Source organism: Pan paniscus, chromosome 9, assembly GCF_029289425.2.
Source record: "Pan paniscus chromosome 9, NHGRI_mPanPan1-v2.0_pri, whole genome shotgun sequence".
Classification (NCBI taxonomy): domain Eukaryota; kingdom Metazoa; phylum Chordata; class Mammalia; order Primates; family Hominidae; genus Pan; species Pan paniscus.
The window spans coordinates 108,168,862-108,196,066 of NC_073258.2; the positions used below are offsets into that span (position 1 = coordinate 108,168,862).

Genomic DNA, 27,205 nt, shown 5'->3' on the forward strand with positions numbered 1-27,205 from the left:
CCTCATATTATTTCAGTCATTTTAAAAAACAATGAAAATGAACAGTAGGGACACTGCATTCATGTAAGCAGGAGAATGTTATTACTTTTTATATGCATCCGTGGGCTGAGTTATTGCTTGTTTTATTAGTTGTACTTTTTTGTATGGAAAATATTTTTCAGTACTTTTTCAAATTAAATGCTAAGGTACATGTCATTTTTATTGTATTGCAAATGTAATTTACCAGAATTTCTGGCAAACTAATCATCTCTCTCTTTTACTTACTAACCAAAACAACTTTCCTCAATTTGCATTCTTTCCCATTCAATTTTCCAAAATTCCCTGCTTTAAAAACTTATGTTTATTATGTGGAATTATAGATATTACATTTTTACATGTATGTATAACACAAATTAAATAACCACAGTTCATGCCCTTTCTAAAGAGCACCAGTGCAATTATTCCCCTATGAAGTCGCTTTCTCCAGGGTCTGTCTCTCAAATTCTTGTTTCCTAAGTGAGAAACTTCTTGGCTTCTTTTCCTTCTGCCATTTGTACCTGACCAGGTTTTTCTTTCCAACTAAAGTTATGTCTAGTTCCTCCATTTCTCATCTCAACATCGGCCAACTAAGAAACCAAAGAACAAAAGAAAGGTTCTTTAGGATAACGAAGCTATTTACGCAGTATTTCTACAATCCTTTCTGTTATTCCAATAGATGCTTACTATAAACCAGATGTAGAACAAGTCCACACATAATCTCCTATTGAGCTCCATATCCAGAAATAAGTCAACTTGCAAGCAACCTTAAGTCTGACAGGATCAGAAGAATTAAAGACCAAGCCATCCATCAATCCATCTCCTTCTCTTGAGGAGAAATGTTTGAGGATTATTAACACAAACGACTACATCAAATGTCAATATGACAATAGATACCTACTAATATATATGAGCAAAAAAAAAGTATAAATACCTAAAAACAGGGTACTAATCAAATTCTCAGTTTCTAATGTGAGCTTCTCATGAAGAACTAAAAGTTGTTTCTTTATAATACCAATACCAATCATAACTGACTCTCCATATATAGATCAAGGGGATCACCAATATTCTGGGAATCATATGTCAAAAAAATACTGGCATTAAGTCATTAAGAAAGAATTCCTAAAATTTCTCCCTTGTCACCCACAATCTGTAGCCACATTTCCCTCTTTTTTTTTTTTAACTATCTCCACCCAAAGCTAATCCTTCTACTTTTATAACTGAAATGGACCCCACACTCACCCATACTAACCTCAGGGATCTTGCTCAGTTGCCCCATCTATCATCTGCCTAGCTGTCTTGCTTCTTCTAAAATGGATACTGACTCTTTTCCATTAAATATAAACATGTTCTAGTATAAATACACTTTCTATCTCTACCATTCCATAACTCTTAATAATTTAGTCTACTAAAATCTGGCTTCTATACACCCTTTTATAATAAAAAAAAAGCCCGGATTAAGTAGCCAAAGAAGTTTGTTATTATCCATCCAAAGCGCACATCTTTGTCATTTTACTTTCCTCTTCCCCTCACTTCTCAGGATAAAAGTTTAGATATTCAATCAAGGAAGGGCAATGAAGGTAGGCTGAAGTGCATCTAAAGCCCACGAGTTCCAGAAGATAACTAGAATCTCAATAGATCTTTAAAAGAGGTGATTTCCATTGTCATGAAATGGAATGCTCCACACAATTTTTTTAGTATTTTCTAACGAGAATTAAATTGTTTATTAGTAGATGAGGATAAATGACAAAAATATACAAGAATTCTGAACATCTTTTATAGTAGTAATTTCAACATTAAGTTACTTGAACACAATGTAACAGTAATAGGTGTCAAGTAAAGACATTTAAATGAAAGTTGTTGAGCACAAAGTAACTGAAGAAAATATTATTCTATTTTATTTTGTGAACACCACAGCAAAGACACTGTTCTACAGCAAACATCAGGGAATGGGCTCTTCCTTTCTTTCCCCAAGTGTTTATAATGATGAGCAAATGCTTTGAAAGAAACATCACCATGACACCTGCAATTATCCTGCAAAAAGAAAAAAAGCCCAAACATGTCTCAATTTCAAGAATTACTGCTATATTTCAGAAGTCCTTTTTATAATTAATTTCTAAAAAGCAAATCCTATTTTCACATTAAAATGTACTCTCTTTGAAACACACACACACACACACACACACACAGAGGTTGAAAACCTTTGAGAAATAAGTAACTAAAAGAGCTCTAGCCCAGTAACATTTTTAAAACCTGAAATTAGTCATGCATAGCATAACGACGTTTCACTCAACGACAGACCACATGACAGTAATCCCATAAGATTATAATGCTGTATTATTACTGGACCTTTTCTATGTTATGTTTAGATACACAAATACTTATCATTGTGTTACAATTGCCAACAATGCTCAGTACAGTAACATGTTCTACTTTGCAGCCTAGAGGCAACAGGCTGTACCATATAGTGTAGGTATGCACTAAGCTTAAGTACACACTACGCTGTCCACACAATGACATCACCTAATAATGAATCTGCCTAATGACAATTTCTCAGAATATATCCCCATTGTTAAGCCACATATAATTTTATTATTCTTGTGCTGGCAGTGTTCACAGATCTCCCTTATTTACCAGCTGCTCTCATATTTGCTTCCTTGCTTAAAGATCTCACAACTATACTCAAAGCCTTCAGAATCTAGCATCCTTTGCTTGCCCTTCTGGGCTACAGTAACAAACTCTGCCAAGAATGACATCCAAAGGTTAAAATATTATATAAAATGGGTTAGTTTCTGATATTAAATTTGTAAAACCAAAATTAAGGACTTCTCATTAATTTTTGTTCACATTACATACTCCTCTAAGTTTTAAATTCCTGGAAATACTTAGCCAATATATTTTCTAACAAAAGAAAAATATATGCAAAAGCACATTTCATTTCTAATAATAAAAAGCTCAAGGTTCTCAATTGCATGGCAGTGGACGTTTTTCTGCTAGTTAACATAATCGCAGGGCCTAAAATGAATAAAGAAAAAGAGTGATAAATTTGAACACATTAAAGAAAGAATGAAAAATGAAAGGAAATTTACAAATGATGAAAAATCTATTTGTATTACATGACAAATATAAAGAGCTCTCACAAACAAACAATAACTCAAAAAAAGGGCAAAACATATGACTAGTTAACAAAAAAATACAAATAAACAACACATAAAAGTATGGCAAACTTCACTCATATTTTAAAAAATAAAAATCAAAGAGTCTGTTTCTCAACTACACATATGGCAAAGATTTAAAAAGTTCAATAATACTATCAGCAAGAAGTAGGAGAAAAGTCATTCCAATGCAATATAAAAGTCTAAATTGGTTAATACTGCAAAATATGTAAAAAGTAAAATGCATGTACTCTTTGACCTGACAGTTCCACTCCTTGGAATTTATTTTACAGCTATATTTAAATAGCATGCAAAGATACTCACAAAAAATTAAATGCGGAATTGTTTCTTAGAGCAACAAAGTGGAAACAACCTAAAATTCCATCAATAGGAAACCAGTGAAAAATATTAGGTTATGCCTAAGTTTTACAATGGAGTATTAAAGAGCCTTCAAAATAAAAAAATGTAGGTACATATAGGCTAAAGTAAAAAGATCTTTAAGATATACTTACTGGGAAAAAAAACCAAGATTTTGAATGGTATATGCATTGTAGAGCTATTTAACTTACATATATTAAATATATAATATATAAGTTATGTTTTTATAAAATTTTATACATTAAGTTAAATATATATATTACACATTTTCAAATACACTAAAAACTTTGGAAAGACACTACCAACACTGTTAACCTGGCAAATAGGATTAGGGTTGGAAGTGACATGAAAGGGAGATTTACTTTTTCATTTTATACTCACCTATGCTTCATATTCTTGTTTTATACTCTTCTGTCTATATTGTTTAAATTTTATACATATACATTTATTAAGATTACAAATGGCATGTTCTAAAAAATAATACTGGTGTAAATAACAAGAAAGGTAAAGATATATGAACAATACATACAAAGAAGTAAAAACTAATTCAACTAATTTTTCCAATCATGACCATTCACTTATAAGACAAAGATTATTTGTAACAACTAGGCATTCTTCAAGGTCCTGTCTTGGTCTCCTACTTTACAACCACTCTACATTCTCAGGAATCTTTTTTCTTTTTTTGGATGATTCCTAGATTTTTCTTTCCCTCTCCAGCCAGTCACAGAATTCACAGAAAGCCTCAAACCCTCTGTACCATCAAATTAACACAGCGAACAAAGAATACTGTCTTCAAAGGAAAAATTACATGTATACATACATATATATACACACATATATAGCTTTTAGTGAGTGCTGTCTTCAAACCGAAAAATTATATACATACTCACACGCATACATACACAGCTTTTAGTGAGTGCCTGTATTATAGTGTATCTATCAGAAGCTTACAACTTAAATAAGACATACAAATATGCAGCAATCAGACAACCGGTTGGAATACTAATTGTGTGGTATTACTTTGCAGACATTTTGCTTAGCTACAGTCACAGAAGAAGGCCTACAGATCATCCAAATGCTAACCCAATCCTAATGATATCAGGAAATAAGAGCCTCATTCCCCTAGTGACTGGGAACTGGAAATAGTCTACCACCCAGGGCACCTGGAGTGAAGACTGGACAATTACATCTGCATACAGCCTTAGACACTAATCCCTGCCATGTTTGTTTAGTCAATACAATTGGATTTCTCCTTCCATTTCCTGGGAGGAAAGCCCTGATGCGAACCAGAGTCCATTTGACTGGGGCTTAATCACTCAGTTCAGATTTTGCCAGCTCCCTCCCACCGAAAATTACACACTGAGTTTTATAATCCACTGCTTCAGATGGAGTCATTAACAAAAGTGATTTATCAGACTAACAACCCCAAACCACAGTGCTTTTATCTACTACAACCATGTGTTTCTATTATTTCCTAAAACCTCTTCCTTTAGTGTCCCACTCATTTGGTGCTATTTTTAAACATATTTTAATGATCATTCACGTGTAAGTTGTTACCCTTTGGACACTTTTTTTTCTGGCTATCTCCAACAGGGCCAGCAAATTTCTAAAGCAAATTTTCTTAGGTTTAGTCCCATTCAACCTGGGTTTCCTCATCTTCTAACCCAGCCCTACATAAATGCAACATATATTTTATATTTAAAACTCTAATATTATCTTTAAAATCTGTCAATTGCCCAAAGTGGATTATTTCTTTCTTTGTGCAAAATAACAACCATAATTCATGCTCCCCTCTGCAAGATCTCTGGCATGTATTTGTCACTTTATATTTGGGCCGTGGCAGCGTGTTTTCCTTTTGTCTCCTAGACTTCCTACAGACATGCAGTATTTATGATTATGATTATACTCAACAATAAGATAATTTCCTTAGAAAGTAATGGCATTGGTAACAAAATCTACCAAAATATCTCCTGCAGCACATACATTTAAAACATTAACTCATTCAGTTTTTTAAATTGCAAAGCAGCAACATATTTTGAACAAATATAGCTACTGAATTCTTTCAGCTCTTAAAAAAAAAAAAACCTATGAAATAAAATGCAATCCATACCACAATACTGCCTGTTAAATCTGCATATCTTACCCCTTCTATCAATTTTAAGAAATGTGAGATCATAGTCAGAGCTAATAACTTATGTTCTAAAAATACAGTTCTGTTCTTTGAACTCTCTGGATCTTAACTTATTAGGTTAAAAAATGATAAAATACCCAGCAAATGTAGACTTTGTATCCCGTAGACGTTCTTTTTTTGGAGGGTCATCTCTCAAGACTTCATCTTGTGATTTTTCTCTTGGATCTTCTGGAACATGTTGGTATTCATCAGTACTGGTTTCCGATGGCTTTTGATTTGAATGTTTCTTGTCTCCTCTCCCATCAGAGCGACTCCATGATGTTAATCTTTCTTCACTGTTCTTGGTGGGTTTTCTAAAACCACTACACAAAGAGCCCTGAGCTACCAATGCTGAAGATGAACTAGGTGGTTCAAATTTTCTGCCCTTGCTGTGAAATGACAGTTCTTCATCATCAGAGGGTCTTAAGAATTTAGCTCTCAAATTGCCAAAAGAAAACTCTTGATTTTGCCTTGGGTTAGATTCTCTTCTACACGTTTCTAAAGACCCAGGTCTCTTATCTTTTTCATCACCAATAAATTTTTCATTATTGCTATTTTTTGCAGTATCTGTTGTAGCATATCTATCCCTTGAACTGTTACCATATTTTACTAAGTCTGATTCTCTACTTTCTTGACAATTTTGTGCTTTATCTGAATATGTGGGTTTCCTCCACCGTTCCCGTCTATAATCTTCTTTCGTGGATGCAGCTTTTTCAGCATCTTCTAATTTTGACTGAAATATTTCCATTGACTACAAAGGAGAAAAATTAAACAAGATATCTAAAATTAGGAACGGCTCAGTGACTTGCACCCCACATGTCACTGTATGACTCACTGCTAAGTGGCACACTGAAAAGCCCACTAAGGGGGTGAAAGAAGACCCATACAATCATCCTATACTGAAACAAATACTTTCTAAAAATGTGTAAACAATTAAAAATTATTAAATAACAAAAAAGATTCCAAAAGGATAGCCAGTTACACCAAACACTCTGCACTAACACAAAGTATAACACAGAAAACAGTAGAGACAAACTTTTCAAAAAACACTTAATTCCTATTGGTTGTGAGATTCAAGAGGTTAAATTGCTAAAACAGATTCTCACCAAAAAAAAAAAAAAAAAAAAAAAAAAAAAAAAAAAAACAGAATAGTTCAAGAACAAGAAAGACTTGGAAATAAAAAATTATGTGTCCCAAAAAGCTGCCAAGATACACCAAAAGGAAGAAAAGACAGTGCTGAAAACTAAATTAACCTGGGAATTCTCTATATTTTAGGAAAAGGTAGTAAATAAATGTAAGTTATAAGAAAAAAAGACACATGAACAATTGATTCTAGAAAATCTAATATGCATTTATTAGTACTTCCAGAAAGATGGAGCAAAGATGATGGGAATAGAGCATTAATTTTAAAAATATATACGAAAATTTCCCCAGCCTATTTCTCAGAAGGACTCATCCAATAGCCTTGGGTGGGGGAGAAAGAAGAAAAACACAGAAAAAAACCCTAATACCTGAATCTCAAAACTCAAGGAAAAAAAAAAAAACCTTTACAAGGACTAGATCAGGGAAGGAGTGAATAAGTGTGAGCCTGTATATGGATAGGGGTAGATAAATAACAAATTATCCACAAAGGAAAGACAGACTTACAGCTGTTCATCCATAATAATAAGTAAATAATAGAATGAAGATTAAATTTTGAAAACAAAATTAAGCTATAATTCTATATAGAGAATTCAATTCACAGTCAAATTATCCTTCCTTGGTATGGGCCAAAGAAAATCACTTTCAAAAATGCAGGGAATCAGAGGGCATATCACTAGCAATTCTGAGGGAAAAAAATTACTCAAGATGATTAAGACACACCATCAATGAATTCGGGCAAAGATCTCTGAAAAAAAGAACAGATGCTAAAAACCAAATGTCAAATGCAATGGTCAAGTCTAAATAACTGTTCTTGTAGTTGCAAACTTTAAAACAATTTTCAAGGAAAAGATGCATCATACATAGAAACAGAAAGTAGGAAGGTGTTTACTGGAAGGAGAGGGGATGAGAAGATGGAGGTCAAAGAGTCAGAAGTTTCCATTATGTAAGATAACTAAGCCTGGAGATATGATGTACAGTATGAGGACTACAGTTAATAATATCACGTTATATACTGAAAATTTGCTAAGAGAGTAGATTTTAGGTATTTTTACCACAAAAAAAAAAAGGAGAATAACTACGTAAGATAAATGATACACTAGTTTGCTTAACTCCAGTAATTATTTCCCCATGCACATCAAAACGTCATGGAATACATACCTTAAACATATACAACATAAAAAATAAAAAATTAAAATTAAAAAAAACAAAAAAGTACCTTTTACTCAACTTTGAATATAAGGATACTTAAACATGATACTCTTAATCTTAAATGCAAAAGTCATTATTTAAAGACAAAAAGACAATACCAGCTTCCAATCCTGTTATCAAAGTTCTAAAATTATAACTATTTCAAGAAGAAAAGAAAGTTTAAATATTAACAGAGAGGAAAAAAACAAAATAATTATTTGCATATAACTACCTTTCCACATAACCCAAAATTTTTAAAATTAGGATAATAAAAGTTTAAAGAATTGGCCGACCAGCACCAACACCAAGTCAGAAAACATTTTTAAAATTCAATTTATAATATAAAAAAATAAAAATAACCTCAATGGCATATGCATAATAACTGCACAGAGAAAAATACTGAAGAGCATAAATAAATAGTGTTTTGGGATGGGATGACTCTATATTATAAAGATACTAGTTGTCCTTAATTTATCTATACATTTAGTTAAATTTAAATAAAAACTCCAAAAAGAGTCGTAAATTTATAACAAATTTTGGAAAAATATTTATTTCTATTGAGCTTAAACTAAATTTACTAAGAAAAATAAACACATAAGAAAGCAAAGCTAATTTTTTTGGTGACTAACAAGAGATTTATCACATAGTGACTACCACATAGTAGGTGTTTATTATTTGCTGTCTGCATAATTTACTGAAAACCACAATAATTAGAAAAGTATGATACAAATTCCAGGAAAAGACAGAAAAATCAATGAAACAGATCCGAGAGTAAAGGAACAGACCCATGTATATAAGAAAATTTAATGTATAACAAATGTGTCATTTCAAATTAGTGAGAAAAAATAATTCATTCAATACATAGCAAACAACTATATAAGACTTATGCAAAGTTTGATGCCTATTTCATACCATACACAAATATATATTCCAGAAAAATTAAAGATAAAACATAAAAAATAAAACTGAACAAACACTCAAGTAAGTACAGCTGCATATTTTTACGATTGTGGGGTGGGGAAGGCCTGTCAATAAATTATACCAAGAGCACTAATTCATGAAAAAATAATATGAGGGATTTTGATAGGTAAAAATATTTAAAACTTATCCATAGCAAATTATCAACAAAGTAAAAAACATCAAGCCGAAGGGGAGAAATCTGAACAGATTTATTAAAAAGTCTTAAATTATTATCCCAAAAGAAAAATGGGCAAACAATATCAATAGTCAATTCACTAAAAAATACAAATGGTCAAAATAAATGTAAAAAAATTCCAATTCGGCTGGGCGCAGTGGCTCACGCCTGTAATCCCAGCACTGTGGGAGGCCAAGGTGGGCAGATCACGAGGTCAGGAGTTCAAGACCAGCCTGACCAATATGGTGAAACCCTGTCTCTACTAAAAACTAAAAATACAAAAATTAGCCAGGCGTGGTGGTGTGCTCCTGCAGTCCCAGCTACTTGGGAGGCTGAGGCAGGAGAATAACTTGAACCGAGGAGGCAGAGGTTGCAGTGAGCCGAGATCGTCCCACTGCACTCCAGTCTGGGTGACAGAGCAAGACTCCACCTCAAAATAAAAATAAAATTCCAATTCACCAGTAAACAAATGTATAAAAACAAAAGCAAAACTTAAAAACTTTGCCAATCACAACAGCATGAACTATAGGAACTAATCTTACTGTTGAAAATTATGTGATAAAAGAGATATTTTTAAGTATGATTTGCTCATTCTTTCTGTAGAGAAATCTGGCAATATGTACCTTGCTTTAAATGTCTATATCCTTTAAACAGGCAATTTCACTTTTAGTAATTCACCAACAAGAAAAATATGCAAAATGCATTGGGCATAGACAGTCAGCACGGTGCTATCTAACAAGGGAAAGGAAAAGCATATAAATGGTCATCTACTGACCAATAAATAAAGGAAAAGCCTATAAATATATTTTAAAAATTAAGAGGTCATTAAAATGTATATATTTACTGGCATCCAACTATGTGTACATTATTAAGTTTAAAAAGCCAGGGCATATTCTACGAGTCTACTTTAAAACTCTGGGGGAAAATATCTGGAAAAATATATTCCAGAAATCTTACTACTTTCTAAACCTGCTTTCCCCCGGCAATTGAAGAGAAAAAAAAGAATATCAATAATTACTGCAATAGAAAGATTGTCCAGAACGATGGGGAAACTGGTTCTAAAATATATACTGTTGCACAGTTTCATTGTTTTAAGAGTATATATACACTCTTTTAAAAAAATCCGTAAAGTACCCAAACTCTAGAATATACCTAACTCTGGAATATAAAAAATTTCAACAGTGGTTACCTCCAAAAGTGTACCATGCAGACTTTCCGGCATTGTTTAAATTTTCTCACAATAAGAAAATTTTTTTTACATTAAACACACCCACATTTAAGTTTTATATACTTAAGCTTTACATTCATTATGTCAATAAAAATATGATACATGTTTAATAATAATGAAAAGCAGAAAATTACTTCAGTAGTATAAAGACATGAAATATTAATTCAATTCTTCATGGCACAAAACAAAGCTAAAGGCACTTAATTTTTCACCTAATTCTGAAAATAAGAGGCATCTCCTTAAAACAGATACTCACCCCATATCTTTCGGCTACAATGTCCTCAAAGTTTCTACTTTGTTTCTCAGCTTGTTCCTTCATTCTTAGATAAGATTTCCTTAGCCAGCTTAATCCACCATCTTCTACCACTGAAACTAAATTCCAGTATTAAATATTAGTTATACTTTTAATGTGGTTATCATACAATTAATATGTATTGCTTCTATGACTTCTAAAATATATAAATAAATATTTTTCTTTAAATATATAAGTGCCTTTGGAATTTTATATATATATATATATATATTTCAGTGCCTGTATGTAAGCCACAGAGTTTTGCCACTAGAAAGAAGGAAAAGAAAAATAAAACTATAAGAAAACTGCAATCTAAGAGAATAAGAATAAAAGGACATAATTAATTACAATAAAAATAATGTGACTGCTACTATAAAAAGATATAATGGACTCTAGAAAGTGGGAGGTCAGGGAAAACTCCACAAACCAGGCTCAAGAAAATGAGTTGGGTTTCTATTTCAAACAGGCAAGGGTAGGGAGGACATTCCAAGAAATAATTAAGGAATAAAAGGACACACAGAGAAAGGGAGAGAAAAAAAGCTACCTCAGCTGCAGAACAAAGAACAAATAAGGAGGCTATGGAAGATAATGCCAAAGTGGATGTTAAAACAAATTATCTTACTTTAGTCATAATTACCAACCATGAACATCTGAAAGCCTTCAACTAATTTATTAAGCTGGCTTTATTTTCTTCTTTATACATCACGCTTTGGATATGTGTAAAGAGGAAATCAAATCAATTACTTAAATAAAAATTCTGTTCCTGATTTTCCTTGCCCCAGAACATGACTGCTTTAAGATCACCCCAGCTCTATAACCAACAAAAATGCACACACATTAACCCCAAGACATATACAAGAATATTCATAGCAGAACACTGCAATAATCCCAGCCTGGAAACAACCTAGGAAATGTCTACCATCAGTACACAGGACACCTACATTGTGATATATTCCTAAAATATACTATTTAATATTACACAGCAAAAAAAAAAGAAAAAACTACAACTATATACAACAATATGGATGAATCTCAAAATGTGGGCAAAAGGAGCTGGAAACAAAGGAGGATAAACTGATTTCTGGAGCTAGAAAACAGAACAATGGTTACCCTTCTGGTGACAAGGTAGTGACTAGAAGGGTCACAAAGGGGGCTTCTGGGATACTAACAAGATTTTTCAAACTGTGTGCTGAGTACACAAACGTTTTCATTTTATGAAAATGATCAGTCTGCTGCTGTACACTTGTGGTTTGTGTATTTATGTACATATATAATATATATGTAAGCTATTGTAGGAAGGTTTTTATATTCATAGTAAATATTCACTAAATATTTTTGAATATTTTTATATATGTCACATTTCAATAAAAAGTTTACTTGAAAACAGATTTTTCAAGGCTCAAATTAATTCCATTCCCCCATTCAGATCTCAAAAGTTTATCTTTACTAAGCAATCTCTCCTAATACGACTTTTCTTTATAGGCCTGAAATATTTTGTACTTCAAAACCTAGATCTCTAATGCAATGATTTCACTTTTTATTCAAAAGCTTATTTTACTCTTGCTTTTTTGTTGTTATTTATATAGTTCATGAGTTCAAAATTAACTATGCAACCACTTGAGGAAGTTAGTCTAAATCCGCAATCTACACAGTGATAAGTAAAAGAAATCCACAGTAATAAATACCTATATGAATGTCTCAGCTACAAAATTGTTTATTCCATAAAATTATCTGTGAAACTGATAAAATGCTGATGGACATAGTAAAAATTTCCTGAACAATCACAAAAATATAATAGCTCAGAAAAAAAAAATCAGAGAAAAAAGTAAGACTATTCCTCTATGTTAACATTTATGAAGGAAATCCAATGGGAGTAAAAATTTTCAGCCAATTCCTTCACTAGTTAAATCCATACAATTTTAGAAATATTTATATAATGATTTCACCTTTAGTTGATAATATGTTCTATCTCAATAGTCCTATTAATCTTATAATTAGAGATGGCAATAATGAAGTCTTTTTGGTAAGAAAAAAATCACCAAATTTAATATTTAAAAAGCGAATAAAAAATACTAACTTGCAGTACCATCCCAAAATTCAATAAAAAAAAATTTAGTCAATATTTATTATGAATATAAAAACCTTCCTACAATAGGAAGTACAAACATGAATGTACAAGGCCAGGTGCAGCGGCTCACGCCTGTAATCCCAGCACTTTGGGAGGCCAAGGTGGGCAGATCAGGAGGTCAAGAGATCAAGACCAGCCTGGCCAACATGGTGAAACCCTGTCTCTACTAAAAATACAAAAATTAGCTGGGTGTGGTGGCATGCACCTGTAGTCCCAGCTACTCAGGAGGCTGAGGCAGGAGAATCGCTTGAACCCAGGAGGCGGAGGCTGCAGTGAGCCGAGATTGCACCACTGCACTCCAGCCTGGTGACAGAGCGAGACTCCACACGCCCCCCGACCCAAAAAAAAAAAAAAAAAACCCATGAATGTACAATAGGAAGTACAAACATGCATGTAGCATGGTTCAGGTCCTCTACGTTGAGAAAAAGATATATCAAATAATTATATAAATTCACTGATATGTGGCACTTAACATACACCTAGATTTCAAATCTGTTATTTATAAGTAAAAAATGAAGAAACTTCCATCATATGCTTCCATCATAACTCAAAGTTACACTGTTATAGACCAAATATTAATACAACCAAATGAATCTGGGCTATATTCCCCAATTCTCTCAGAAAACAGACTAACATAAAAATAGTGATAAACTATCAGGAAACCTAGATTTTAGTTTTGCTGCTACTATTAAATATATGTAAAATCTTATGTATGTCATTAACTTCTTTGGACCTTTGCTCCTTCATCTCTAAGATAAGGCAGCCAATTTAAACCACCTTTCAAAGTCTTTTCAACTCACATTCTAGCAGAAAAAGCCAAAAAATAAAGAGGGGGAAGAAATCAATAGGAAGAACAAAATCACATCGAAGGAGTCTGTAAGCAAGAATTCCTACTAACTACATGGTAATAAAAATAGTCTTCCACTAAAGAATCTAGAGTAACTAATGCTGGACTAGGAATCAGAAGACCTGGGTTCTAGTACTACTAACACGACTACCAGAAAAATTACCTGGCCACTCTAAGCCTTGGTTTATTGAGCTATAATATTAAAATACTATCTACACTGCTGTCCTTTACATGGTTGCCAAGAAAAAAGCTGATATATAACTGTGCCATATAAACTCTAAAATTGTACAAATATTCCCATTACTAAAATATGACAAAATAATTTTGTATGGGCTCTGAAAATGATTAACCTACTTTTCCACTGAATTCTAAGACAAAAAATCAAGATTAACACATTAATTATTGAAAATATGTCCCTTCAATCATTACAAAAACCTGTTGATAAAACCTTCCCAAAAGATTTAATCATACAAGTATCTGACATTACCATCATTACTGAGTAGTCACCATATTCCAGACACTGCTAAAACATTTTCTAATTTAATCTTCACATTAACTATATAAGATAGGTAATATCATTATTCCCTATTACATATGAATAAATTGGGCTCTGAGAGGCCAGAAAATGTCTCCACAATTATGAAGCTAATTAGTGGAAATGCCAACATTCTAATCCCAAGTAGACTGACTCCAAAGTCTAGTCCTTTAACAGTAACACTATGTCACCTCTACCTCCTTAATACAGATATTGTAATACTTTTAGATGCCTAACAGTTCCACCCCTACCATTGGTCTAAATAGAATGACAACACTATCTACATATGCAGTAAAACCTGCCAATCACTTTTTAAAACTTAATTTCAACTCTGGGATCTTAGCCTCAGAAAGACAGAAGCTTTCTGTCATTTTTTCTCTTTCTGAATAAACGTAAGATGGAAAAGAAGTGGTAAAAGCATGACATGAAGGGGAAGGGAGAAGGGCTCTCTAAAAGCATAATTTTCTCCTAGTATCTTTGATTCTGCTGTTTCAGTCTGCTAAAAGATACCACCTAAAGTAAAACTCTGGATCTTCTCCACTCAGTAAAGAACCTGTCAACTGGCAAGATCCAAAGATTGGGTTTGTCAATTCTAGGTTTTCCTCAAAAAAATTTATTGACCATCCTCTGACATTAGGGATGGCAAAAGCCTAGATCATAAAAACAGCCCAACATAGTAATGGTTGAGTGAGCTAACTTATTGTTCCCCAAACTATCTATGAAACAGTATTTCAAAGAGAACCTTGTATGACTGTAGTTACTATTACATAACTCAGCAGGGACACTTCTGCCTGAAGTTGAAAGACAAAAAAAGAAACTGTTAACTATTGCCAATAACTTTAGTAAAATTGCTAAATTAAGAAGGGACATGTAAGGTGGCTCTACTGTCATCTCTACATAAAATACAGAAGAATTTTAACAAATAACCAAAATAAAAATACATTATGTATAAAAAGCAGGAAAACATCCCACTGATAAATCACTAAGGTGAAAAGAGAACATCACAATTTGTAATACTACCATCTGTATAATGGGTTAGTTGTAATAAACTTTTGAGGTGTCAACACAACACTTAATGGGAATATAAGTAATTTTTAAATTGTGTTATAAAGTATGCTTACGTGACATTTAAATATTTTGTCTCCATCTGCTGGAAAATAATAGCACTCTCCTAAGGTCAATACAAATTTTAAGAATTCTAGAAAAGCAGGAAATTCTGAATATACAAACCACATCTTTAGTTTTTATACATTATTTTCATGAAATTTCAGATACTTTTTACATTTTGTTACAGAATGTAACAAACCAAATGCATTATTATGTACTCATAGAATCATACTTTGTATTAATCCAGTTTAAGTAGAAACTCATATATGAGAATATTTTCAAGTATAAAACTATGTATTTAATTAACCTGCTCCCAAATACATCATAATTAAAACAATATTCCAAAGTACTAATAATTTAAATTAGCCTTCCAAAGACTGCAAATTTTTATCAATGCTTTCTCATATGTAAACTTGGGTCATACACTTATAATACCAAAAGAAATGCCTGAGGCCAGGCGCAGTAGCTCACACCTGTAATCCTTGCACTTTGGCAGGACAAGGCGGTTAGGTCAAGGCTTAAGCCCAGGAGTTCAAGACTAGGCTGGGCAACATGGTGAAACCACATCTCTATAAAAAATTATCTGGGAGTGGTGACATGCACCTGTAATCCCAACTACTTGGGAGGCTGAGGTGGGAGGATCACTTGAGTGGGAGGTGGAGGCTGCAGTGAGCCATGATCGCACCACTGCACTCCCTGGCTGATAGAGCGAGACTCTGTCTCGAAAAAAAAAAAAACCCTGTGTGTCTATAATCAAAATGTAGAAATACCTTTAGTAATCGATGACACACTACAGTCTTCAGGTGGAAGACCTGTCCCACCATCCTTCCAGTACGGATTCAATTCTCTTTCCATCAGTTTGGACTAGAACAAATTATTTTCAGAGGTGAAATTTCAAAAAATTAACAAATTATAAAAAATTAACAAATAATAAATCTGAGACCCAGTTAATAGTCATAACCCTGGACAAATCATTTAAAACATTCTTAAGATATGCTGTTCTGTAACTTACAGGAAATGTCTAAATTCACATTCATTCAATGTTCTTATTTAATGCCTACTATATCTTAAAACTGTGCTAGTTGCAGAAGATTTAACTGTCAAAAATCCTGGTCAGCCCTTGCTAACTTTTAGTTCAGTATGGAACACAGACAATAAAAACAGACATGTACTTTGAAGACAGAAGTATACAGTACTGAGGATGCACAAAGAATTCAAATCCCTCTCACAATAAAGGATCAAAGACTCCCTAGAGGAAGTAATATGTGCAGTCCAAGGATGAGCATAAATTAACCGCATTTTCTTTTTTTGTAGGGGAGGGAGCATAAAGATGTTCCAGGTAGAAAGAATAACAGCATGTTCTTAAAACAACAGAGAAAGAGAAAGTGCAGCAGTTTCAGGAAACTTAAAAATAAGTCTAATTGGCTAAAACTGTGAGTGACTAATGACAAGAGATTATGTTGTAGAATAATCAGGGACTGGGCCACGTGAGCCATTTTGAACTGCTATGAGGGTTTCATGCTGGGGCCAAAAGAGACTCATGAATGTGATCAGCTTCATATCACACAAAGAGCAAACTGGGCTCAGCATGGAGGAAAGTCTGGAGAACAAGATCAGAGGCACAAGTTCAGTCAGAAGGCTGTGGCAGTAATCCAGGCAACAGATGATAGTAGCCTAATCACAATGCAAGTGTCTCCTGTGTTCTAAGCACGATGCCAGGCACTGGGACTGTAATGTGTGAGGCGGCCATGGTCCTTGCCATTAAATAAATTATGGTCTAGAGAAGGGGGAAAGACAATCAAGCAATATAAATATAGGTATGTGAGATCAAAGTAAAGGGTGCTAAAGAACTACATACTAATGATACCTAAGTTGACCCTGGGAGTAGGGGGTTAGAAAATGCTTCCTACAAGAAGTAATAATGGCAAGAGGATGGCAAGAAATGGAACGAGCTAAATGTTAGGAACTTTAGTTTCCAGGAATACAATATACTACTGAAAATTAAAATGCTCTGTAAAATTTGTTTTTAAAAGGGCTTTTTTAAATGTATCCATGAGCTGACAAAAAAGAACCTTCAAAGGACAAAATTTAAGTTAAAGTTTAACCTAAAGGGATATACAAAACCATACAGATTTGATTTCTTAGTTTGTATCAAAAAAGGTTCTGTCACCTCCCTTGTTAGTTTACCACAAAATCTTTCAATATCTATAGTCAAGGAATTTCTTCCAATGGTCTTAAGACTCTCAAAAACATACACATAAGATACTCAACAGGACAAAAAAGGCTAGAATTGCATACTGAGGAGGACAATTGACAAGAGGCTAGACAAATTATGAGATACTATCTGAAAATGTATAAAAGACAAAGGATTGAAAATATAAATAACTTCTATAAATCAGTTAAGAAGACAAACAACCCTGGTAGAAAAGTAAGCAAAAAACATAAACGAGCAGCTCCCAGTACAAGAAATCTGAATGACCAAAAAACATGAAAAGACCTCTCTGGTAGCAATCAGATAAATGCAAACAAAAACAATGAAATACCATTTCTCACCCATTTATTAGGCTGATAAAAAAATATATAAAGTTTGACAATTACAGATACTGAGTACTGGAAAAGAAACATATGCTCCTGGTACAGTATAAATTGGAATTCCAGATTACCAGGATTGTGTGATGCCCCTAGGAAAGTCACCAGCTTCAGCACTTCCTTACTTCTCTGGATTCATGCTTTTGCCTCATTTTTTGGTCTCTACAGATTTCCTATTGCTTCCTTACTAGCAAAGTGACAACAATAAAGTATAAAATAAGCATGCTTATTTTACATTATATCCACCAGAATTTCTAGATGTCTTGAAATGAAGTATTTTCATGGTGTCTAATTCAGTATGTACACTGAAACAAAAATTGAGTGAGTTCACTTTCAATTTAATGATATTAAACTCAATATTCACTCAACTTTATATATGCCCTAGATTTATAAATCTAGTAAACCTTTAAACTCACTTCCTATAGGAAATTTATTTTTCTTAAACTGATGTATTTCATAGTTGTTCTCACTAATTGTATTAAATACTATAAAAAATAAAATGGTATTTTACAAGTTAAACTGCATTTATATAAATGTCTTGTAAGTTTATTAAAGGTAAATTAGAAAGTTAAAGCATTTCAAATATTCTCTTACCTGTTCAAGTGCTTGGGTTTTCTCTTGCTCTATTTTCCTCATAGTTTCCTTTTCAGCTTTGAGTGATGATGATGACACAGTTTTAACAGACATAAAATCAACAGTCATCCACTCATCCCTCTGTTAAAAAAAAAAGACATAAAATCAACAGTCATCCACTCATCATTTCAATCTGAACTGATTAGAATTTAATAAACACTTGGTAATAAGAGCAGGGACTTTGGAGGCAATCAAACCTGAAACAAGTCCTACATGGCTATATAACTTGAAGCAAGCTTCTAAATCTCTCTATACTTTAGTCTCTCCTCTATAAAATGGTATAAAATCCCTACCTTTCAGGATTGTTTTAAAGAGTAAACAAGATAACAGATCTAAAGCATCCAGCCCAAAGCCTGGCACACAACAAGCAATCAAACTTAGTTCTTGTTCACCTTTCTTCCTTCACCTGTGGCTAACAGTGGACAAATTACATTCTTCCTGAGGCAGATGAACTATAACCCAAAATTTTTGAACTATTCAACTGTTAAGTATTGTTAAGAAAATTAAGGCATGAGGTGAAGGGAAAAAAAACTGTGATGGAACTCTACTCACTATAGAAGGGTCAGACAGAGATACAGTATAAGGCTTTAGGGACATAAGGGGAAAGTGCCACTTCTTATCAACAATCAAAAGCATGAAAGCCTCTAAGGAACGAGAATAGAGAGGAACACTCACTTTCTCACAGTAGAAGGGGAAGGGGGTTCTAAACATTCAGCAAACAGCATTACTGCCAAAATTATTCCTAAAGTATATTGTTTTCAAAGTCTAATTGTTCTCCTGAAGAAATTTTAATCATCTTTCATTTTCATATTCATTTATTCTCAAAAGTTGATACTTTTTTCTTTAAAACCAAGTGGTAGGCCAGGTGCAGTGGCTCACGTCTCTAATTCTAGCACTTTGGGAGGCTGAGGTGGAAGGATTGCTCGAGTTCAGGAGTTTGAGACCCAGTCTAGGCAACATAGGGAGACCCCAACTCTACACAAAATAAAAAAATTAGCCAGGCGTGGTGGCACACAACTGTGGTCCCAGCTACCAGGGAGGTCGAGGTGGGAGGATTACTCGAGCCTGGGAGGTCGAGGGTGCGGAGAGCTCTGATTGTGCCACTGCGGCCCAGCCTGGGCAACAGAGTGAGACCCTGTCTCTAAAATGAATGAAAGAGAGAAAGAGAGAGAGAGAGAGAGAGAAAGAGAGAGACAGAGAGAAAGAGAAAGAAAGGAAGGAAGGAAGGAAGGAAGGAAGGAAGGAAGGAAGGAAGGAAGGAAGGAAGGAAGGAAGGAAGGAGAGGGAGAGAGAGAGGGAGACAGGGACAGAGAGGGAGGGAGGGATAGAGAGGGAAGGAGGGAGGGAGGGAGGAAGGAAGGAAGGAAGGAAGAAAGCAAGGAAGGAAAATCAAGTGGCTTGCTTACCTTGATAATTTGGGTGTCATCTTTTTCTGACTTTTCATCTTTCACTTTCCAGGCTTTTTCCTTGTCAGGAGTCTGGGATGGAACAGCCTCAACCCACTCATCTTCAGAGCTCTAAGAACATTTAGCATATAAGTGAAATTGTCAAATTTGCATACTTTGATATAAAAATTCTGTGCTGTTAAGTGGTAGAAATTCAACATCGTAGAAAAAAATTCTTACACTGTATTTCCCCTTTACAAAATGGCATTGAGATTTTAAAGAGCTGGGTGTGGTGGCTCACACCTGTAATCTCAGCACTTTGGGAGGCTGAGGCAGGCATATTACTTGAGGTCAGGAGTACAAGACCAGCCTGGCAAACATGGTGAAACGCCATCTCTACTAAAAATACAAAAAAGTTAGCCAAGCGTGGTGGCGCATGCCTGTAATCCCATCTACTCAGGAGGCTAAGGCAGGAGAATGGCTTGTACCCAGGAGGCGGAGGTTGCAGTGAGCTAAGATCGCACCACTGCACTCCAACCTGGGCCACAGAGACTCCGTCTCAAAAAAAAAAATTTTTTTAAAGAAAAAACATATAAACCCACTAGTTTGAGTTAAGCCCACAAAACACAACCAAATTATTTTTATTTTCTCATCCATTTATTATCAAGCCAAGAGAAGGCAAAAAAAACAAAAATGGGAACTGCCAAGTAGAGACCTCACTTCAGCACAGAGCTTCAGTGCCTACCAACGTCAAGTAGTTACTCACATCTCTGCTTCACTAGAAGAGGGGAAACACCACCCAGGTAAACAAATTTGCTGTTTGCCCCTAAGTTTCACATTTTGAGATTTCCCTTGATCTAAAACTGCAGATAACATTATCTTCTTCAACACCCTCCTGAAGCTTTATACCAATTCCCATATTCTCAGCAAATTATGTCTTCTTTTACCTCATCAAGAAAACTAGGGCCACCTTATCCTCCTACCCACCGCCCAAAACATTTATGGCTGTGCCTATCCTTATTTCCAGTTAACTCCTCCTATTTAAGGCAGATCTTGCTCTAAAGATTTTGATAACTCTTTCTGTTCCTCCAGGACCTTGCTCCATCAATTATCTTCTCCTCTCACGGCATTAACCAAAGATCCCTAATGGCCTAGAAACAATTTCAAGCATTTCCCACCCTTTTTTTTTTTTTTTTTAAGGAGGGAAGGGAGACCTTCCTTGACCCTGTATATTCCTCCTCTAGCAGGAATTAATCTTCCGGCTTCCATTCTCAGATGAACTTCTTGAAAGAGTAGTCTACATGCACCGCCTTCACACTCTCACTTTCATACATTTTCTCAAAACTCTACAATACATCTACTGTCCCCATTAATCTAGTGAAACTTCTCCAAACTCACCAATGGCTTCCACTGTGCCGAACTCAACAAAACGTTTCAGTCTTCAGCTCTCTAGACCTCTCTGCTCAATGCAACTCTGTTGATAACTCACTTTCCTGGCTTCCATGACACCTCTCAGCTCTCCTCCCACTCTGTTTCTTCTCCATTTCCTTCATGAACTCTTCCTCCTTTGCTTAGCCCTTAAATATCTTGTTATTTGGGATTCCATTCTTTGCCCATGACATTTTTCAATGTCTAAACATTCCCTTTGGGCCATTAAATCCATTCTGATGGCCTGAACTACAATAAATTGTGCTGATATCTTTCAAATTTGTCTAACCAAAGTTTCACTGACTAATTGTCTACTGCAGTTGGATGGCATGCTAAACTCAGTAAGAACAGAAGATAAAGCTATCCTCTTCTTCTACAAAATCTACTTCTCCTTGTATAGTATTGAACTGAGTTATCTGGAACAACCAACCACCCACTTAAACCAAGTCAGAAACTCAGGATGATGTTACCTCACACATTCAAGCCTACCATTTTCATTTTAAAAATATTTATTAAATATACCATAGAGTGAATACATGATTACCATACGAGCCTACCTCTATCCCTGGCCACTACTGATTAGTTCAAACGTAGGTACCTGACCCAATTCACATCAACCTGAGCCATTCCTCAGGAATCTGAAATCAGGTCTAAATGGGCTTATCTAAAACTAAGAAATGGGAAGGCATTGGGAGAGGCCATTTCTGTCATGAGAAATAGAAATCAGCAAAAATTTTTTAAAAACTAGAACTCAGGGTAGGGGAAATGAAAAATGGCAAGAAAATTGCAAAAACCATTCACAATTCTAATTCCAGCTATTCTTGAAGCCTAGCTGCATTCCTACATCTATATGTCTTATGAGAATTTTGTACTTTAATAATAAATCCTTTTTGCAAAATCCAATTTATATTTAGTTTCTGTTACCTGCAACCAAAATACCAACTAATATTCTCTTCTTTGATCCTTAAAGTAGCACCCCAGGCTGGGCGCGGTGGCTCACGCCTGTAATCCCAACACTTTGGGAGGCCGAGGCGGGTGGATCATGAGGTCAGGAGTTCGAGACCAGCCTGGCCAAGAGGGTGAAACCCCATCTCTACTAAAAATACAAAAATTAGCCAGGTGTGGTGGTGCATGCCTGTACTCCCACCTACTTGAGAGGCTGAGGAAGGAGAGTATCTTGAACCCGGGAGGCGGGGGTTGTGGTGAGCCAAGATCGTGCCATTGCACTCCAGCCTGGGGGACAAGAGCAAAACTCCGCCTTAAAAAAAAAAAAAAGTAGTAGCCCTAGATCAGATCTTATCTCTCACCTAGATAACTGATTCCAGGAGACCTAATTAATCTCCTGGACTCATCTTTCCTGCTCCCCTTCTTTCTCCAACCCCTCACCCCAAATACATTTAGAGTAATATAAAGGGAACATCTGACCACCGTACTTCTCTTCTAGGGCTTCCCATTGCAAAGACTGCTAGTTATTCCTCTTCTTTCCTACCAACAGAATCCCATTTTATTTGGAGAAGTAATGTACTTCCCATGCTAGAAAGTGAAGCCTTATGATCAAGTGTCCAATTAGATGTAAACAAAAGTATTTTATGGGACTTTCTGGAAGTCAAGTTAAGAAAAAAAAGAGCATCTTCTTTCCTGTTATCTGGACTAAGAGGCAATGCTGTAAGGATGATGGAAAAGCAAGACAATAGAAGCCTAGGTCCCAGAAGACCATACTAGCCCTAGACTGTCTACCTGACTTATTTCATATCAGAAAAAAATGAATTTCTATCTTGTATAATCAATGGCTATTCTGAGATTTTCTAATAAATGCAGCTGAACCCAATTAGATGATACATTCCCTACTGAATAAAGTCAAAGCTCTTGGTTTACAAGGCCCTATTAATTCTTACAGTTTCATCTCCATTCACCCCCTCCTGTTTTATAATTTAGTACTATCAAATTGCTTATAGTTATATTTACATACATACACACATACTCACACTCATATTATCTCATACTTCCATGTCTCTGCTCTCGCAATTCCTTATGCATGAAATGCCAAGCACACCTTTATTTGCCTAATGCTTACTAATCTATCTAGTCTCAATTCAAGCATCATTTAATCAACAAGTTAGCAAATGAAATCCCTCTTAATACCCTGTACTACTATGGCATCATGTTGGATGGTATGCTAAACTCAGTAACAATAGAAAATAAAGCCAACATCTTCTTCTACAAAATCTACTACAAAATCATATTATTAATATTATGTATCTATTTATCCAATTAGGAAATGAGTTCCCCAAAGGTTTAAAAATATATTTTTATATTCCCCATGTCTAGAACAGTGTCTGGCAAAGAATAAGCATTTGATACATGCAAGCTGAAATTAAATGAAATGTCTTTTTCTACTCTTTCAATAGCACTAGTCAGAAACTTTTAAGCAGCAACCTATACTCATTTTCACAATTATGCACTCACTCACCTTACCACTTCAGCAAAATTGATGCTCCCCATGCTACGACTTCAGTTCTCTTGCTAATTTTAGTTTCAATCTCCATTTTACCTTGAACTCATTAACCATCAAGCTTAATACGCCTCCTGACCTAACACAGCCTTCAGGGCTCTCCTTCTCTTGTGCAGCCTGCAGAATTAACCACACCTCTAATTCTATCTAGTGGTCAAAACCTAGAAGGTGGAACTAAGACAGAAAAGTGCTACCAGCAAAAATCAAGGGATCTTGAGGACTTCTGCTTCTGTCCTTGACAAAATAAATGGCATCAAACTAGAAATACATACAAATTGGAATAAAAATGAAACTACAATCTCTACAGCTTTTTATCTAAAGGCACTTTCTAGACTGTGGCATAGAGGGGTAACCCAAGCAGAACATGAAAATCTCACTGAGCAAAGGAAACGGAATTTGAACTTTGTGAAGGCTGAAACAAAAGTACAGATGGGAAGTTACACAGAGAAAGGGTGCCAGAAATCTACTTAAAGGACCCCTGGAGTCTTTAAAGAAAGACCAAGCTGAACATGCTGAGGATGAGAGTCCACAAGGTCAGGCAAAGAAAAATTACCATGGAGAAAACAATTACCAAAGAGCTGTAAGCAGAACAATCCCCAGAGCTCACAAAGGGCTGGAAGACATTCTAGTTCCTCCCAACCAGAATAAAGAAACCTCGCTGTACATCCATGACAATCAGCAGAGAACCCACAAGGGTCATGCCTTAGTAGAAAGGCTAAACCAGTCCTAGAGTAAAGCTATTCTAGATGCATACGAACAAAACTTAAAAACAATCCTTGAAAAGGATTAAGCTAATTCACAAGTAATTAACTGTATGCCAAAAGGAAACTCAATACTCTCTGAAGAAGTCAACAAAATCCAGCAGTCACAATATAAGTTTCATAGGGTTCAGCATCCAATTAAAAGTTACTAGACATTCAAAGAAGCAAGCAAATGTGACCCATATTCAAGAGAAAAATCATTTAATTGAAACAGAACAGGAAAAAACAAGAGAAAATGAAACAGCAAACCAAGACTTTAACACAGCTATCATAAATATGTTCAAGGAAGGGAAAATGTAAAGATAATGAGGAGATAAACTGAAAAACATTAGAAAGATCCAAACGAAACATCTAATGATAAAAAAAAAATACAGTACCTGAAATGAAAATGTCACTGGATAGGGATAACAGTAAGCTAGACACAGCAAAAGAAAAGGCCAGTCGGCCAGGCGCAGTGGCTCACGCCTGTAATCCCAGCACTTTGGGAGGCTGAGGCAGGCAGATCACGAGGTCAGGAGATCCAGACCATCCTGGCCAACATGGTGAAACCCCATCTCCACTAAAAATACAAACAATTAGCTGGACATGGTGATGAGCACCTGTAATCCCAACTACTCAGGAGGCTGAGGGACGAGAATCACTTCAACCCAGGAGGCAGAGGTTGCAGTGAGCTGAGATCACGCCACTGCACTCCCGCCTGGCAACAGAGCGAGACTCCGTCTCGAAAAAAAAAAAAAAAAAGGGCCAGTAAACCTGAAGCTCACGACATAGCAATAAAATATACCCAACCCAAGGCATAGAAAGGAAAAAGGCTAGAAAGAAAGTGAACACAGGCTCATCAACCTGTGAGACATTATTTTAAGGAGACTACCAAAATGAGAGGGAACAGAAAAAAAAAATACTTCGAAAAAGCCTGAAAGTTTCATATTTGATGGAAACTGTAAACTCACAAATCAAAGCAGCACAATGAACCTAAGGCAGATGCTACACTCTGAATGTTTGTGTCCCCCACCAAATTCTTATGTTGAGATCCTGACCCCCAAGACAATGATAATAGGGGCTGAGGCCTTTGGGAGATGACTGGGAATGGGATTAGCGCCCTTATAAAACATAGCCCAAGAGCACTCCCTTCTGCCATATGAGGTTAGAGTGAGAAGACAGCCATCTCTGAGGAACTGAACCCTCATCAGACACAAAGTCTACCAGCGCCTCGATCTTAGACTTTCTAGCCTCCCAAACTGTGAGAAATAAGTTTCTGTCATTTATAATCCACCCAGTTAGTTTTGGTATAGCAGCCCAAATGAACTAAGACAGTAGAATAAACACAAAGAAATCAATACCAAGACATATCACAATTGATTCACTGAAAAATAATTGATGAAAAAAAAAGCCCTAAAAGCATCCAGAATAAAAAGGCACACTACATACAGAGAAAAAATATTACAATGACTACAGAGTTCTCAATATGTACAATGCAAACCAGAAGACAATGGGATGACATTTTACAGTGCAAAAAAAAAAAAAAAGAAAACACTATAAACTTAAAATTCTTTATCTAGCCAAGTATCTGAAAAATGAAGATTGCTAGTAGGAACTTCTGAGTTTGTGGTAAAAGAAAAAAAGAATGAAGATGAAATAAAAGAAATTTTCAAACAAAAGCTGAGAGAATACAATGTCTGCAAATCCATATTATAATACATGTTAATGAAAGTTCTACAGACAAAAGGAAAATGGTATTAGACAGAAATTCAGACCTACATAAAATAATAAAGAATATCAGAGATGATAAATCTGTGGGTAAATATAAAAGACTTTCTTCATATGTGTAACTTATTTAAAAGATAACTGACTAAAGTAAAAATAAAAAGAATGTATGACATTAAAAATTATAAACAATGTGGGTTTATAACATATGTAGAAGTAAAATATATGACAACAATAGCAAAAAATATGGTAGGAGAAAATGGAAGTATATTTTGGTGAAAGTCTAATTATAAAAGTAAAATTATATATTATTTGAAAGTAGAGTATGGTAAGTTAAAATATGCATAAGACTTAAAGCAGTCATTAAAAATAAATAAGGTATACCTAATAAGCCTACAGCAGATGAAATGGGATGCTAAAAAACACTCTATCCAAAAGACAGGAAAAGGAAGGAACAAAGGAAAAAAGAACAAAGAAAAAATAGAAAAGGAATAACAACATGGTAGACTTAAACTCATCCATATCAATTATTACATTAAACATAAATAATCCAAACCAGTACTATTCAAAGAATTTTTCTATATACTGTCCAATATAGTAGCCACAAAAATTTGGCTGATATAATTTTAATGAATTTTAACAAAAAATTTAAAAGCCATAAACAGCTAACAGATTAGAGAGCACAAAAAACATCTAATTGAAAAGTAAGAGACGTGAGCCAAGATTGCGGCACTGCACTCCAGCCTGGGTGACAGTGTGAGACTCCATCTCAAGAAAAAAAAAAAAAAGGAAGAGGCCAGATGCAGTGGCTCACATATGTAATTCCAGCACTTTGGGAGTCCCAGGTGGGAGGATTGCTTAAGGTCAAGACT

At 34.8% G+C, this 27,205-nt stretch overlaps 1 protein-coding gene across 7 annotated transcripts in view; it reads right to left on the bottom strand.

Annotated features, from left to right (window-relative positions):
- CWF19L2 (CWF19 like cell cycle control factor 2) overlaps window positions 1-27,205 on the bottom strand; it is a 177,952-nt gene that overhangs the window by 143,009 nt on the left and 7,738 nt on the right. For all 7 annotated transcript variants that reach the window (XM_063608255.1, XM_034933621.3, XM_008953743.4 and 4 more), the window contains exons 4-8: window positions 19,950-20,060; window positions 18,505-18,624; window positions 16,092-16,185; window positions 10,669-10,784; window positions 5,817-6,469 (exon numbers count right to left, since the gene is read on the bottom strand). In XM_063608255.1, the coding sequence (XP_063464325.1) occupies window positions 5,817-6,469; window positions 10,669-10,784; window positions 16,092-16,185; window positions 18,505-18,624; window positions 19,950-20,060 (1,094 nt within the window). The remainder of the gene's footprint in view (window positions 1-5,816; window positions 6,470-10,668; window positions 10,785-16,091; window positions 16,186-18,504; window positions 18,625-19,949; window positions 20,061-27,205) is intronic.